Here is a 17,793-nt window from a genome sequence, read left to right on the forward strand (position 1 = left end):
AGAACCAACATGCTAATACCGTTCACGTCATTCACATCATTTGATCATGCCGTCACTGGTAACTATAACACAGTAAACCAGTTCCACACTAAATTTGACCAGTATATGTCTCCAAAAACACAGAGCTCTTTGCCCTGAAGACTGTGTGTCTGTCAGGATGTAACTATCCTTTACTGAACTACTGTTCTCCATTCAGCACTGAGTGACACGACATACACAGACCGACACTGTCAAATACAAATTACCACATTTTATTTTTCAATTTTGACAAAGTAGCAACATCTACAAAATCTATAAAGATCTTCAAAAGAAACTGCAAAGACGAAAGTAAACAAAAATCAAAACTAGATACAGACGTATGCAACTATGTCTATATCTATTGTTTATATCTATACAGATACACACATAGACGTATATATTTACGTGAGTGCAAAGTTGTCTCAGAACACACAGATCCACATTCTTTCTCCTCAGACACAATCGGTCAATCACAAAATGAGTTCTGAAATGGGTCATCACAAAATGACTTCTGAAATACAAACAGACAGCTGAAATACTCTGATGAAGTGATTCTATGTCTTTGGTTCTTTGGCTTTAGGAGAAAACTTGGCAATGTATGGTCGTCTTCTCCTCAAACGCACATCTGTTTGGTCATCCTCTTTAATGTATCCTGGGAAAACACAGGGTCAAGTGCTACTTAAATCTCTTGGTATAAAACCACTCACAGGCTCTGCTCAGAGATACGTGAAGAGAAAACGACATTTGGGCAGTTGTATTTATTTAACAAAGCTGTAATAAGTTTATATATGATCTTTCAAAGGCAATTTGAATTTAAAAAAGTGTCTGACAGTGGTTCGAAGATCTATTTGACTACTGTGTGCTTCTGTCAGGAGGAGAGGGGTGTGCGGCTTGGGCTATGAGAGTACCTCTCTCCACACACGTCTGTGTGGACGGGAAGCCAACCTCCCAGAAATTCTCGGGAGTAGAGGGGGGAATGTAGTGGAACCGGTGCCGGGAACAGGCCGAGAGCTTCTTTTGCCGCTCTGCTTCCGGAAGGTCTGCATAGTACTGAAATAAACAATTCACAATTCAACCCATACTCTCTCACCAAACACCAGTATGACACTAAACACCAGGAAAAGACCATTTTGCCCATACCATCTAACCAAAGACCAGAATGTAATCTTTTAATTGATAAGAATTCACCACTGGGCAGGGAGTTTGTTGGTGAGTAATTCAGTTTGGTGAAAGGTTCCTCGAACATTTCATTTACAGCGTGTCCATTTTAATTAGTTGTTCACTCTCATCAATGCCAGTGTAAACAGCCAACCTGCTGTCGTTCTTAACTTTCTATTCCAAACCTGTGGTCCATACCAAACTGGGAGCCTTTTACTCCATTGACCATTGGTTGTGGGTACAGTGTTTTTAAACTATCAGGGAGAGATGTGTCTTTGGACACTTACTATTTCACACTCTTTACACGTGTGTCCTTTCAGTTTCCTCCTTTCATCTCTCTTCCGCACGACTTCCACATGAGCGAAGGGCAGTTTATTCCTGCTGCTTCAGAGGACAAACATGCTGTATCACACATACATGAAAGGGGTTTTCTTCTTTCTCAATGTAGCTGATGCAACTCACCCATCACGGGAGTCTCCAATGGCCTTCACACACGCCTGGACTGCGTCTCTGTGACCTGTGTAAAATACAGGAATGATATATTCACAGCTACACATGTCAGAGCAACAAAATGTTAAAAGAGGCCAAGTGGAGAAGGTAAATGAAAGAAAGGGGAAACATTCAGTATAAAAATACATGCTGATATACAGACAGTCAGTTTGTCCTGTGCATTTCCATTCAAAATAACCCAAATTCGACACATTGACACTGTGGCTGACTTTAAGTTTTTGGATGCCATAAAACAGTTACCCTCCACATGTTCTTCCTCCTCCTCCTCATCATTGTCATGGGAGCCGTCTGCTTCCTTCAGGTCACAGCTGTCGTCTGGAGGGCATGACTCATACTCCCCATAGGCAGTCTTGTCAAATATATCGGCCAGGCTGTCGTTTGCCCGCTGCTCGGTTCCTGAGAGAATTGACTGGCATCAACCAAACATTCCTCTCAGCTCTAAATCTTCATTCTTTAGTGTTATTGACCTGTGAGAACCACAAGCTTCCAATAAAACAGGACCAGCAGCTTACACTGGTTCTTTTGTGAACATGTCAGTATTTCCATTAAGACTCTTTACAGGCTGTAATGCGTATCATACACTGAAACTCTTTAAAGGCCATAACATGTATCTGTGTTTGTGTGTGTAGTGTACCTGTCTCGTCACTGACACTGTCTTGGCTGCTGTCCTGGCGACCCTGTAGCATGCTGTGACTCACAAACGTAAAGTCCATGTCTACAGTCTCCCCCGCCCCTTTGGCCTGGCCAAATAAATTATTCAACACACATTTACAACAAGATTCAGAATAATCCAAGATAGTTTCTATGGTTAACATGTTGGGTAGGCAAAATATAAGTAAAATGATTGTCACACCCTGTTGTGCGTGTGTGTGGGTATATATATGTAGATATATATACTAGGGATGTCACTCACGATCAAGTTTTTTTGCCCCCGATCCCGATCCGAGTTATTTAATATTGAGTATCTGCCGATACCAAGTCCCAATCTGATATTTGTATTTTCCTAGGTAATACAGTTGCACAGTGCACATTTCAAATACATTAAAGATATTAAAAGCAATTCAATGTATGTGCTTGACAACTGAATAGCAAATGCATTTAAAAAAAATCTGTTCCTTAATTTTTTTTAATACTCTTTATTTGACAAAATAACGAAGTAAACCTTCTTGTAAAGCTCCGGTAGAGCAGTGTCTGAAATATAGTGTCGATAGGCTAAGGTGTACTGTGGGAGTTATAGCAGAAAATGTACGTAAGTGTTCGATTTTATTTAATCTTTCAATAATTCAAGTGGTTAAGTTGTCTGTCGGTTACGTTGATACTTTTTCTGAAAGCCTCTTTTTTGTATGCTATCATTATCAATCCTTAGCGTTAGTTAAGCGACTGCATTGCTCTCCGTGGTCGTTAGTTTAGGCTAACTCGCGTACATCACATACAGATAAAGCGTTAGGTGTTTCAATTTTGAAATGATACCTTGGTTGTTATTAGTAGCTTTGATGGCTGATGTCAGTGTATGCTGACCTAAAAAAGCGTTCAAATTTAGAAGTTAAAAGAAAACCCGTTCGCCTGGAACGTTCGCCTCAATTGGCCGAATTTGAACGCGCCTCTGTATTCGCTACCACATGGGCTGGTCATCCAAAGCGCTTAATTCAATTACCCTCTCGGTAATGTTTTTAGCCTTGTCGTTGTCTCGAGGAAATGTCTCTCTCCTTTTAAAAGTATATCCTCCAGTGAGCGTTGCTTCGGAGCAGCCTTTGCCTGTGTTACCTGACCGAATGCACGGTATTCCGCTGAGTTTTTATTTTTTAGGTGACTTATCAAAGTGGTAGTTGCCTGTTGAACGCAGCTCTGTGTTACTACCGCCTCGCGAAATGCTCGCATTGCAAACATTACAAGTGGCTGTTGGATTGCTTTCGTCTCCCAATTTAAAACATCCACATTGCAGACATTTTAGCCGCGTCATGCTACCAATCATGCTGACGTAAAACAAAGGATCCGGCTTAGGGTTGTGCTCAGTAAGCCGATACCAATCAGTTAAAAATGCCTTGATTGCCCCGATACCGATCTTTGAGATCGGATCGGCACATCCCTAATACATAGACTTGCTTGATCTCTTTCTGCTTTCTGTTAGACAGAATGTAATGTGATTGGTTGACAGATGTGTACCTGTGGAGGCCTGTGTAATGCGATTAGTTGACAAATGTGTACCTGTGGAGGCTTGTGTAATGCAGTTGATTGACTGATGTGTACCTGTGTTGACCTGTGTAATGTAATTAGTTGACAGATGTGTACCTGTGGAGGCTAGTGTAATGTGATTAGTTGACAGATGTGTACCTGTGGAGGCTTGTGTAATGCAGTTGATTGACTGATGTGTACCTGTGTTGACCTGTGTAATGTGATTAGTTGACAGATGTGTACCTGTGGAGGCTAGTGTAATGTGATTAGTTGACAGATGTGTACCTGTGGAGGCTTGTGTAATGCAGTTGACTGACAGATGTGTACCTGTGTTGACCTGTGTAATGTGACTGGTTGAGAGATGTGTACCTGTGGAGGCTAGTGTAATGTGATTGGTTGACAGATGTGTACCTGTGGAGGCTAGTGTAATGTGATTGGTTGACAGATGTGTACCTGTGGAGGCTGTGGAGGACTGTCTGTGTCATACTGAGCTAATTCAGCTCCTGGGTCAACACTCCAGCCCTGGTCTGGTGGAACAGAGTTTAAACCTACAAAATACATACAAAAAGAACTTAATACAGAAAACACAAAACACATACAAAAAGTACTTAAAATAGCCAACAAACTGAAACACAGAAAATCTAAGAGCAGTGGAGATGACCACTCAGGGTTGATTTTCTGCAGGAAACTGAAAACCCACCTTTTCAGAACCCACGTGTCCCCCACTGTCTAACCTCCCTTTCTCTGTCACCCAAAAAAAAAAATTGTACTAACCTTGTCCCTATGTCGCAGGTCTTGCTTATGTATTTATCATTTATTGTCACAGAATTCCAGGAGCGTGATACTGAGGGTAATTAATCTACAGTCTTATTGTGATCTTTGCTTATGGGGTAATGTGATCTGATTGATGCACTTATTGTAAGTCACTTTGGTTAAAAGCGTCTGCTAAATGCCAAATTGTAAATTGTAATGTGAGGCAGGTTCAGAACTGGACACAGCTGTCTGTCACACGCACCGTAGGGGCTCCTCCTCCTCCCTGGCTCCATGCCAGCGTGGTGGAGAGGAGAACAAGGATTGGGCTGGACTACAGAGGTTTGCTGGTAGTCTTGACCAGCCTCCCAAATCTTCTTTTTCTTTGGTTCCTAAACAAAATAAGGAATCAACATACACTCTCTAATCAGCCTGTCAATCAACATACACTCTCTAATCAGCCTGTCAATCAACATACACTCTCTGATCAGCCTGTCAATCAACATACACTCTCTGATCAGCCTGTCAATCAACATACACTCTCTGATCAGCCTGTCAGTCACTGCGGACACTGCATATGGCTGAGCTCTATGTCTGACACATGCACTTTGACATACTGTAGCACAACCCAACAATGACAATCCCTGAGTTGACAAAACTGAATAAAAGGTGATAGTAACATTGCTTGTAATAGGAGCAGAGGTAATAAAATGAAAAGACTTTTATTTGACCTGGGAGATCACATGGTCTAGTTTACTGGGCACTTTCTGAGCGGCAGGAGGGTCGTTTGGACAGCTGCTCCCGGGGCTGGGATCAGGCGTCGTCCTCCTCATGACCTTTTCCTCAGATAGATCAAGAGGCTCCTCTATACTCTCCTGCTCCTCCTCCTTGCTGCTGTTCAGGCTTTTCCTCTTGACTCCCTCTGTGTGGGAGAGACGCTGTCTGTGGCACAGGGCTGAGGAGGAGGGAACTCCACACAGGAGAGAAGGTGACCCGTTCTTTATTACCTCAGCATTAGGGCAGGGGGCTGCAGCCCACTGGGTGGAAGAGAACAACGGTTTGGCCCTGTGCACACTAATGGGGGGTGGGGAAATTAACCTGCCAATCAGGAGAAACAAAAACACATAAATATACATAAATATAGAAACACAGTTATTTGTGGAGTTGTGTTCTTCATACAGCTGGACAATTAAAGGTGCACTGTTAACCCTCTTTTCCTCTCTAGAGATGCAAACACACCAGGTCAAAATCTCATCATAAAACTCCTTCAAAACCAGCATGCTGCCTAACCCCTCAGTGGGACCACTTAGCCATTCTGGGAACCAGTCCAAGGCTGGTCTACACTGTCACATATCTGAGATGCCGTAATTCAACCCAGCAAAGAACTCAGATGACTGATGAGGATGAAAAGCAGTGCTCTTAGAGAGTTCTGGAAAATTTTTTAACTTTGATGTGCCTACACTGGCAGTGAGCGCAATGTCACTGGAGACGTTTTAATAATGTTTGCTGTTAATATTTACAAACAACACATTTATATGGTAGAGAAATCCTCCACTACAACAACACATTTATATGGTAGAGAAATCCTCCACTACAACAACATATTTATATGGTAGAGAAATCCTCCACTACAACACATTTATATGGTAGAGAAATCCTCCACTACAACACATTTATATGGTAGAGAAATCCTCCACTGCAACAACACATTTCTGGAGAAAAATTCATTTGAAATTCAAGTGCTTCATATTTAAGGTCCACTGTCACCTGTGAGGACAGGTCAGAAGTGTAAATGTCTGTTAGTATTGATTCTCACATCCAAAACACCAATGTACATGAATGTTCTAAAGTCACAAAATGTTTCAAATTTTTCTGCAAATCGTATTGAGAGAGCACCAATATTCCTTTTTCTGCCTACAGATAAAGAAAAAATAATTTGTTGAGGATTAGCTTGTTGCGGTGGGCTTGAGGTTTAGACGTGAGGGTTTACAGTAGGCATGAAGGCTTACAGCAGGTGTCAGGTTTACAGTAGGCATGAAGGCTTACAGCAGGTGTCAGGTTTACAGTAGGCATGAAGGCTTACAATAGATGTGGGGGTTTACAGTAGGCATGAAGGTTTACAGCAGGTGTGAGCTTTACAGTAGGCATAAGGGTTTAAAGTAGGCATGAAGGTTTACAGCAGGTGTGAGCTTTACAGTAGGCATAAGGGTTTAAAGTAGGCATGAAGGTTTACAGCAGGTGTGAGCTTTACAGTAGGCATAAGGGTTTAAAGTAGGCATGAAGGTTTACAGCAGGTGTGAGCTTTACAGTAGGCATAAGGGTTTAAAGTAGGCATGAAGGTTTACAGCAGCTGTGAGCTTTACAGTAGGCATAAGGGTTTAAAGTAGGCATGAAGGTTTACAGCAGGTGTGAGCTTTACAGTAGGCATAAGGGTTTAAAGTAGGCATGAAGGTTTACAGCAGCTGTGAGCTTTACAGTAGGCATAAGGGTTTAAAGTAGGCATGAAGGTTTACAGCAGGTGTGAGCTTTACAGTAGGCATAAGGGTTTAAAGTAGGCATGAAGGTTTACAGCAGCTGTGAGCTTTACAGTAGGCATAAGGGTTTAAAGTAGGCATGAAGGTTTACAGCAGGTGTGAGCTTTACAGTAGGCATAAGGGTTTAAAGTAGGCATGAAGGTTTACAGCAGCTGTGAGCTTTACAGTAGGCATAAGGGTTTAAAGTAGGCATGAAGGTTTACAGCAGGTGTGAGCTTTACAGTAGGCATAAGGGTTTAAAGTAGGCATGAAGGTTTACAGCAGGTGTGAGCTTTACAGTAGGCATAAGGGTTTAAAGTAGGCATGAAGGTTTACAGCAGGTGTGAGCTTTACAGTAGGCATAAGGGTTTAAAGTAGGCATGAAGGTTTACAGCAGCTGTGAGCTTTACAGTAGGCATAAGGGTTTAAAGTAGGCATGAAGGTTTACAGCAGGTGTGAGCTTTACAGTAGGCATAAGGGTTTAAAGTAGGCATGAAGGTTTACAGCAGGTGTGAGCTTTACAGTAGGCATAAGGGTTTAAAGTAGGCATGAAGGTTTACAGCAGGTGTGAGCTTTACAGTAGGCATAAGGGTTTAAAGTAGGCATGAAGGTTTACAGCAGGTGTGAGCTTTACAGTAGGCATAAGGGTTTAAAGTAGGCATGAAGGTTTACAGCAGGTGTGAGCTTTACAGTAGGCATAAGGGTTTAAAGTAGGCATGAAGGTTTACAGCAGGTGTGAGCTTTACAGTAGGCATAAGGGTTTAAAGTAGGCATGAAGGTTTACAGCAGGTGTGAGCTTTACAGTAGGCATAAGGGTTTAAAGTAGGCATGAAGGTTTACAGCAGGTGTGAGCTTTACAGTAGGCATAAGGGTTTACAGTAGGCATGAAGGTTTACAGCAGGTGTGAGCTTTACAGTAGGCATAAGGGTTTACAGTAGGCATGAAGGTTTACAGCAGGTGTGAGTTTAATTTTACAGTAGGTGAGTGTTGAGCTTTACACTAGCTGTGAGTTTTACAGTAGGTTTAAGTTGAGTATTACAGCAGGAGTGAGTGTTTACAACAGGTGTGAATTTGAGGGACTTACTGAGGGGAGCAGTCTGGACCATCCTCAGAGCTCACTGACGTTTCGCGAGAAATCACATTCTGAGAATCCTGAATGAATCAAAAGAGACAAGATAGAAGTCCAAAGTGTCCAACACTAAGAGTGCCCGAGAATGACAAATGTAATAAAGGAAAGTGTGAGATGTTGTTAGGGCTGTCGGTATAAGCATCCCAAAGCTAAACCAGTAAAGCTGAGATTAAGCCAGTTAAACCAGTAAAGGATGATGCAGGCTAATGTTACTGACCATCTCCTCGTGTACATCCAGTTGACATGTCTCAGCGACCACAAGCCCTCCGCGGCTCTTTCCTCTGCCCACTGAAATGCAGGACAACTCATACATACAGGCATAACACCGACACAAAGGACAACTCTATAGAGCATACAGGCCTAACACAACTCTATAGAGCAGGGGTGGGCAAATCCGGTCCTGGAGGGCCGTGGTCCTGCTGTTTTTCTTGTCCACCAACAAAATACAGTCTCTGATTGGCTGAAGAGCATGCACACCTGTTTTCAAAGTGAAAATCAACAGGTAGCTAAAGGTGAAAACAAGAACCGGCAGGACACCGGCCCTCCAGGACTGGATTTGCCCACCCCTGCTATAGAGCATACAGGCCTAACGGTGAAACACAGGACAACTCTATAGAGCATACAGGCCTAATGGTGAAACACTAAAGCTATTGGAAAAGAGCTCTTTTTTCTGAATGCCAAAAGATCAATCAAGACTTTGAATGCTAGTATGACAACACATTCCTGAAGATGAATCCTGAAACTCTTGCATTAATACGTGTTTGAAGGGACTGAAGTAAACTCAGCTCTTACCCAGAGCATGGCTAACATCCAGCTCACAGGTCTCTGGAACCAATACCATTTTGCCATGGCAACCAGACGGTGTCAGGGCCTCATCTTTCTTTGGCTCTACAGAATGACAAAAACATCACATTTTAATCATTTGACCTTTGGATTCAGCATAATGTTGCTAGGTTAACTGCTCCATAGTCTGGAACTGTCTCTCCTTATCCAGAGAGAGCTCCTCACAGCAATGGTTCATTACCCTCTGCCCTCGTCTAGTTAACCTATTCACAGCAATTGTTCATTACCCTCTGCCCTCGTCTAGTTAACCTGTTCACAGCAATCGTTCACTACCCTCTGCCCTCGTCTAGTTAACCTGTTCACAGCAATTGTTCATTACCCTCTGCCCTCGTCTAGTTAATCTGTTCATAGCAATTGTTCATTACCCTCTGCCCTCGTCTAGTTAACCTGTTCACAGCAATTGTTCATTACTCTCTGCCCTCGTCGAGTTAACCTGTTCACAGTAATTGTTCATTACTCTCTGCCCTCGTCTAGTTAACTTGTTCCTGAGGCAACCTCTTTGTCTGGGGCGTCTTTTAAATGAATAAATCTCTGAAAAAAAACTCCTTATTCTGTCCCCACTCTTAAAGCTGTCTCAGGAAAGTCATTTTCTTTTCTTTTCTGGGCTGTAGGGGGCAGTACATATCAAGCTATGACAAACCCACAGGTTTGGTGTAATATTTCATACTACAGTATACTACTTCAGCTTATCACTCCTAGCACAGTCCCTGTTACAGTTACTCGTGATTCAGTTACTCATCATCAACATGTAGGTCATTAATATACATGCCCTTTCATATGTTTTACTGTGCAAGTCAAATAGAAAAACTGACAGGTTAGGGTATGGAGGTTAAGTTTAGGGTTAGGCAGTGGAAGTTAGGGTTAGGTTAAGGGGCAGAGGTTTGGGTTAAAGTTAACGTTAGAATTTTGACCAGCATAGAGTATTTAACGGGCTTTTGCTCCGGTTGTTATGTGGACGCACCTCCAAACTATGATTAGTCTATAGTCTGTCTCTGTGTGGAGTGTGTGTGTGGGTGTGGGTGTGGGTGTGTAAGATGATGCTTGTTGGCACTTGTGGATATTGCTATGGAGGAGAGAATGAAAACTCCAGAAACAAGGAACGCTGCTAAAGCAAAGAAGGACAAAGGTCTGCTGAATGGGGGGCTACCTGGGTGGCTCTTCCGCAAGAAATACGAAAATAAAAGAAAACAAATGGAAATGGTACAGTAATTAATACTGAAAAAACCCTCTAAGTTCCAATGCAAGGTTACACATAACTATTACATTTAAATGCAAAACAATACACACAGGCAAATCACATGTGACTGTAATTATGGGGAGAAAAACTTTGGGGGGGGGGGGGTATGTGGATATATGTACTGTATGTGTGTGTGTGTGTGTGTGTGTGTATATGTACTGTATGTGTGTAGGTGTATGTGTGTGTGTTTGTATGTATGTATGTATGTATGTATGTATGTATATGTGTGTGCGCGTTTGTATGTGTGTGCGCACGTGAGTGTGTGAGTGCCTGGCGAGTCGTTGGCCTGACCTTTAAACGACTGTGAGAGAGGTTTCTCAGTGTAACGGACATGACTCTGCTCTTTCCTCCTCTTCAGTTTACTGTTTACTGTCACTGTCACTTTACTGACCACAGGAAATGACAGAGTGCGTAGCGGGGAATCAGGGATCACTCCCTCCTCTGGATCAGACGTCCTGGCCGGGGGAGAACTACACACATACACACACACACACACACACACACACACACACACACACAGTCAGACAGACAGTCAGAAGTCGTTTTCACATATGCACTACGGACCATAACCGCAGAATCAGGTTCGCATTGTGTCCAAAGTTGCCCTTTCACACATGCAGCACAAAGCAGCAGATAGTCCGAGTCAAACGCTTTCACACATGCTTGAAGTACTCCGTTTGGTGGCGCCTGGGTAGAGTGTGCAGGAGGCAGGTAATGACGCAAAAAGTTATCTGCAAAAATCGCAGTGTTTTGTTTTAACAACAAGTCGAAAAAAAAAACAGACAAGGCTACCGACTTTTGTCTGGCGATTTCGGCGTCGCCCCTTATCGACAGAAGCTCCTGAATCTCATCGTCTCTCCAGTTAGACATTTTTGTTGGCGTCTTCATGTAAGTGACCCTTCTTCTTCACTCTTGGATGTTTGTATTCTTCGGGTTTCGCACAAGTTGCATATTAGAAACAGCATCAACACGCCCACTTGCTTGCTGTGCATACTTCGGACTATAATCCGCTCTATTCACACATGGACCCAACCGAAGAGAAAACGGAGTTTGTACTAGGGGGCTGGTAGAATAAAGTCCATTTAGAATCTGAGTCAACTGATTCAGACATTCTTGTTCACACATACAGCCCCTCCGGTTAGAATCCCGATTATTTTAGGGTTGCAGTGCATGTGTGAAAGGGGCTAGAGTGAGGTGTGGCAGGAGGCAGGTGGGGGCAGAGTTCGTGTGGTATTCAAACTCACCCACATCCTTGCAGATGCTCCAGCTCAAGGCTAAGTCTCTTATTCTCCCCCTGTAGTGTGTTTCTCTCAGCTTCTGAAAATGCCAACACACACAGACAGACACACACACAATCCAAAGTCAGTCAACGGCAACACACATACAACAATCTACAGTGCATTCATCAACATCAACGCACACGTCAATCTACAGTTAGTGAACGTAAACACACACACACACCAATCTATGGTCAGTCAACGTAAACACACACACTCACACCAATCTATGGTCAGTCAACGTAAACACACACACTCACACCAATCTATGGTCAGTCAACGTAAACAGACACACACACAGAACTACTGGGTTTAGGTGACTGTGACGAAGCATCAGACTGCCCTCCTAATACAGGACCTACAGCTGAAAAGAGAATTCTCAGACAAAAAATCTTCTCATGCTCCTTTCCATTTACTTGTTGTATGTAAATGAATTCTACAAAAGTTTTTTTTGCCATATCATCAATAATTGATCTCATGAACAAAAACCATTTCAGTAACAGATTTAAAATCCTGCCACAAAGTCCACGAGTGCTGAGGACTTGGTTGCTTTACCAAGGAGATATATACCGTGCAGCTCAAGAAACAAGTGAAGCATTGAGAGCATTGTGTCTGTAAGCAGATGAGAACTCTAGACCACTCAGCCTTTCTAAAGGCTTCCACAGCAGGCCTGGACTCCCAGAGTAACAAAACCAATGACTTAAGAACGTGAGAGAGAGTGAAAGATCTGGATGATTGTTGACAGACAGAGAGAGAGAGATCTGGATGATTGTTGAGAGAGAGAGAGAGAGAGAGAGAGAGATGATTGTTAAGAGAGAGAGATCTGGGTGATTGTTGAGAGAGAGAGAGAGAGAGAGAGAGAGAGAGAGAGAGATGGATGAAAAGATGGCTGCAAAAGAAAGATAAAACAGAGGCATAAAAAAGAAATTTGGAATGCTAAATACAAGGACATGGGTGTGAAGGCAGAGTGATGATTAAAGAAAGAATTCAGAGAGTAAAACTTCAGTGGTTAATATCTCTAATGTATTTGGGACAAATTGGGGAAGGTTTCAAATGAAAGAAAACAAAACAGTAAAATAGGACAGTACATTTTTTCTTAGATGTTATTTTCACATGGTCTGCACAGGGACAAGTGTGTGTGATGTGTGTGTAAGTTGAGCTGGAATTCCTGAGAGACAACATGCATAACTCACTGAGCTGAGCGATGAGAGTCAAATTCTCCTGATGTATATTTTCAAACTCCATCTGTGTCTTCTTCATTAAGCCTTCTGTCACCGCACAGCGATCACACAGTCCAGCCCGCAATCTACAAGACACACACACACACACACACCTACTTTACACCAGCTTTCACAGTCCAGCCCGCAATCTACAAGACACACACACACCTACTTTACACCAGCTTTCACAGTCCAGCCTGCAATCTACAAGACACCCACACACACACACACACACCTACTTTACACCAGCTTTCACACAGTCCAGCCCGCAATCTACAGGGTGTACCTGTCCTCTAAAACCTTGATGGTGTCCTGCAGAGCTCTCTGCTGCTCGCGGAGCTGCTGGTTTCTGTTATAGAACTCCTCCAGTCTCTGTGCATCTCTGTGGAAAAGGAAAAGTCACATCCTCCATTCTGGATCCAAACACAGTCTTTTATACAGTGCTTTTAACCCAGGTTATAGCTTCACAGAGGTAAAGTAAACTCCAGTCTCTCCTGAGAGCTGAGTGGGCTGCGCTGTAGTGACATTCTTGTGAACTGCTGTAAATATCATATGCTACAGAGTAGAGTTAGTCACTGTCTGTATTGAGCCTGTCTGAGAGGCAGGCCTCTGACATTCTCTCTGTGTGAAAGACAGCTTTGTGTGGCTGAGCATCTAACTGGCCATGTGAAACCCGACACACTGACAGACTATCGGTGGGAACCAGGCTGACTCCCAGCCTTGCACACCGACAGGACAACTGCATGAGGCTAATGTTTGTGGAGCTGCCATGAAAAAGAAATGTGTATTTAAGATCCATCTTTCTACAAATATTACTTTTAAGCTCCTTATATTTATAGAGGTTGTGTAAAATTGTGATTGGACGGTTCCCTGACATTGTTACATTTGAATCATCATAGTTGAAACAAACAAAATAAGAGGGTTTAGGAATGGATAGTAAAAGACACAGCAGATGAAAACATCCAAGGAGAATGACAGGACTTGCGTATAAGTGATGAATGAATGAGGCAACCAGAGAGACTGTGTGAAACTTACAAACAACGTTCTTTCTTCAGCTTCTTCACCTTCAGCTGCAACTCTACACAAGAAAACTTTCATTCATTACCTCACAGCCCAAAGAGTAAGAGTGAGAAGCTATATAACATATTTGAAATGCAGCAGCTTTGCAAAGTTGTCTTTGACATGCATGTCTACAGAACTCAGAGAGAGGCGCAGTAAAGGGATGGCCAGAGCCGTCCGGTACCTTGCAGTGCGTTCTCATGACACTCTTTAAGACGAATCCACAGCTCGTGAAAGACATCCACAGACTCTGAGAGTGCGCTACTGCCGCCAGGGCTTCCTCCACACAGACGAGGACTGTTCATCTTCTCTCAATCCCTCACAAAACCCACGCAACTCAGCCACGCACACAACCTGCACACCAAACACAACAAAACACATTTCATTTAAACACAACCTGTACACAAAACACAGAAAACACACTTCATTAAAACACAACCTGTACACCAAACACAGAAAACACACTTCATTAGAGTCATATTACAGCAGCAACTCAGTCTGAGGACTGTCTCTTGAAGGAGGAAGTGGAGTCTGTTCATAAGAATGTGCCCAATGAGCACATATTATAAACAATAAACAATAAATAGAGGGAATTACATAGCTCTCATAAGACTCCATGTGAAGACTCGATGAAACAGAATATACTACACGATGCTTTTGCCCTGCTGGTGGAAACACCTGTAAGTCAAATGGAAATCTTCTCACTACTGGCCTGTGCCCACATTTACACCATTCAAATTAGACTATATTTCAAATGTGTGTCTGTGAGTTTTCTTAGCCAAATCTGAAAACATGGATCACTCCCCATCATTCTCACCCTGTCACACCGATGGAAAAAGCTATAAAAGCAAACAGTGTTGTATTAAAATGATTTAGTCTGGAACAGATGGCAAAAACATACACACAGACTCAGCTTTATCCATGGCAATCATCTGACATGTCTGTTTAAAAGCCCAAACTGGTCTTGTGCCCTTTGATATCTAAACTTTAATTTAACACTCTCCAACTGGGACACAAAGACAGACACACACAATCATCTTTGATTTAATTCTCAAGGAATTATATTCTTGCATTGGGAACACCACACAAAACATCACCTATTAATTACAATAATGAGCTACGCTGTACTATATAACATTTATTCATATAAATGTTTATTTTACATAGATATGATAGACTGGAACAAATGCCACATCAGTGTTCAAAATAAGAAATATCCATTGACTCACCCTGTCTGCATGGACCGTTAGTTAAAGCAAGTAAAGCACAACCATTTGGTTCTCCAGCATAATCTCTGCATCCCCACAGACCGACATAACCTTTCTGCTGCTTGGCCAGGCACATTTCTACATTCCCTGGGACTTGAGATCATACCAGCAACTGCTGGCAAAGAGAACTCGTCCAACTGGTTCTGTGCATTAGGCTGAAACCGGTTGGGCCAGTTGAGAGCTGTGAGGATTTGGTAGGTGTAGAGGTAGAGGGGAAACGTGTAGCGGCCTGCTGCTGAAGGATGTGTCTTTACGGTCAGCCAACTGTGCGCACACGCCAGTTCAAACCCATCTGACACAGTCAAATTCATAGCCTGCGGGCAACATACGAGCACTGCCCCTCCCAAGCCTCTCTCAGACAGAAGATACACTCTGCCTGACAGGTCATGTTCAATGACAGCGCTAGGAGTGATTTTCATTATCAATTCGATAAGCAGATTTAAAAAAAATTCAAGTAGTTTTCCGCACCCTTTTTTCTGTATTCACAGTTGTATAGCTGCTATTTTCTTCCTTATGTCTCTGGTAACAGAGACATGATGAGAACACATATACAGTGACTGCATAATCGGGCTCATAACAGCCTCCACTATAGCGACACACCCTGAGCACATCTTCAAGCTAGAGCTGCCTGCTGCATAATGTACAAGCATAGGCAATAAAGATACCATTACAGAGTCTATAAAATCACTGGAACCTTATGTTCTGGGGAGGTTACAACAGTTAAACTGGCGCTCACCATCCAGGCTCAAATTTCCGAGACAGGAAAGTCAGAGAATACTGACACGTCAGTTTTGGGTTGACACTAAAACACTTCGGAAGACCGTGAGACATGAAGAGATTTTTTTTATTCCAACAGATTAAAAACACGTGAGGTTTGTTTGCCATGGTTTCCACCTGGATATAATGTAATTACATAAAACAAACAATCAAACAAACAAGCAAAAACAAAAAACCAAAACAAAACATTTGTCGATACATTACAGTCAATTACGGTGAAATGGCCATTCTTGGGAGAGGAATGCTTAGCTCTAAATTTGAATGTTTGCAGATAATGCCTGAATGTCATTAAACAAAGAACATGTCATTTAATAGTATTATATTAAACTGTTAATATGATGTGTTATTTTTTAAATCCAGTCAGCTAACCACCATCTATCGACGAAACTTTTTCCTCCCTTTGATTAGTTTTAAATCCACCCTCAAACTGTCATGAAGAAATTAGTGTATTATCTGCCAACTGTCCAACTGGTTCATAACTGTAAGGCGTAAATCTCCACAGCTGCAACTAATGTTACATGACCTGAAACTCTTGTTAACATGATGTTACAGGAAAATAAATCTTTCTCACAGATGCTTCCTTACTCAAGACATGTCACAAAATACTATCAAACTCGCCGATGAAGCCATCTACTGACAGAAAAGTAGGAGAGCAACTAAACGCTGTTGATTCAAATAGGCTACAGATCTAACTACCTCATACAATGTCAGGTGCAATCAGCCTTTCATGGAAGGTATTAAAGTAAATATATTGGCCTAATTACACAGGTAAAGTGTTTTAAGGATGAAATAAACATAGCAGAATCTATGCCACAGTCAAATAAGGGTTTCCATTTGTTCCATGAAATGCGCACATGCTTCGTATAACAATTATTGATACGGCTTTTGTTGAGAGAGAGAGAGAGAGAGAGAGAGAGAGATTCGGACTTTACCGCTTAATCACGTCGTGATTTCGGACTTTACCGTTTAATCAAAGACTCATTCGTTCATTTTCTAAGCCGCTTATCCTAATTAGTCGCGGAAGGTGCTGGAGCCTATGCCAGCGCTCATTGGTCGAAAGGCGGGGAAACAGGTCGCCAGTCCACCACAGTGCAGACACACAGACAATCAATCACACTTTCACACCTAGGGGCAATTTGGTATCTCCAATTCGCCTGACTTACACGTCTTTGGTCTGCGGAAGGAAACCGGAGCTCCCAGAGGAAACCCATACAGACACGCAAACTGCATACAGAACATGCAAACTCCACACAGAAAGGACCCTGTCCACCCGGTTCTTCTCTGAACGCTTTTGGCCTTTGTAAATTATTCATCTGGCTAAGCTGTTTGGTTACACGACCATCCTTCCTTCTTTACGAAACCTTTGTTTTGACATTTCGTGGGTTATTGTTATAACTGCAAGAATATCGCTGTGTTCTTCATGTAAACTGTAAGCATAAGAAAACGGATGTTAAGTTAAAATACCTACATAAGCTAAGCTTATGACATACCCGCTTGATTTTTTTTCTAACTCTGAAGTAGCATGCATTTCAAGTAACGCCACGTATTTGCAATATTTGGAAAAACCAATTTGGTTGTCTTAGACATTAAACTTCTTGTTTAGACGAAAAAACGTGGTGTGTTATAGCATTTTGTCTGCCTGTGCCCTCAAAAGGTTGATATATTCTGGCATACAACAACACGGGTTTGTAGTAACTTCTCAGTAATCTCTCCAGTCATTTGTTGAAAAACCTTTTTGTAAACCTGTCTCCATTGCGCAGCTGACTACTCTAAACGGGTGTTGTCGCCGTGCATGTCTGATTTACCAATGTCAAACCGAGGTGAAGCCTTGACAAATTAACCTTAATGATCACCGATAAGAA

The 17,793-nt window shown here is 42.4% G+C and overlaps 1 protein-coding gene across 1 annotated transcript; it reads right to left on the bottom strand.

Moving 5' to 3' along the window:
- Nucleotides 1-572: 572 nt before the first annotated feature.
- Nucleotides 573-14,191, bottom strand: rbbp8 (retinoblastoma binding protein 8). The gene is made up of 13 exons (XM_030767647.1): nucleotides 14,071-14,191; nucleotides 13,863-13,905; nucleotides 13,114-13,209; nucleotides 12,801-12,913; nucleotides 11,575-11,647; nucleotides 5,340-5,706; nucleotides 4,874-5,000; nucleotides 4,313-4,406; nucleotides 2,321-2,430; nucleotides 1,878-2,082; nucleotides 1,464-1,560; nucleotides 927-1,068; nucleotides 573-670 (listed from the first exon to the last, which is right to left on the bottom strand). The coding sequence occupies exons 1-13, from the start codon at nucleotides 14,189-14,191 to the stop codon at nucleotides 573-575; spliced, it is 1,686 nt and encodes a 561-aa protein (XP_030623507.1).
- Nucleotides 14,192-17,793: the final 3,602 nt, after the last annotated feature.

This window comes from Chanos chanos, chromosome 3 (assembly GCF_902362185.1).
Source record: "Chanos chanos chromosome 3, fChaCha1.1, whole genome shotgun sequence".
NCBI classification, from domain to species: domain Eukaryota; kingdom Metazoa; phylum Chordata; class Actinopteri; order Gonorynchiformes; family Chanidae; genus Chanos; species Chanos chanos.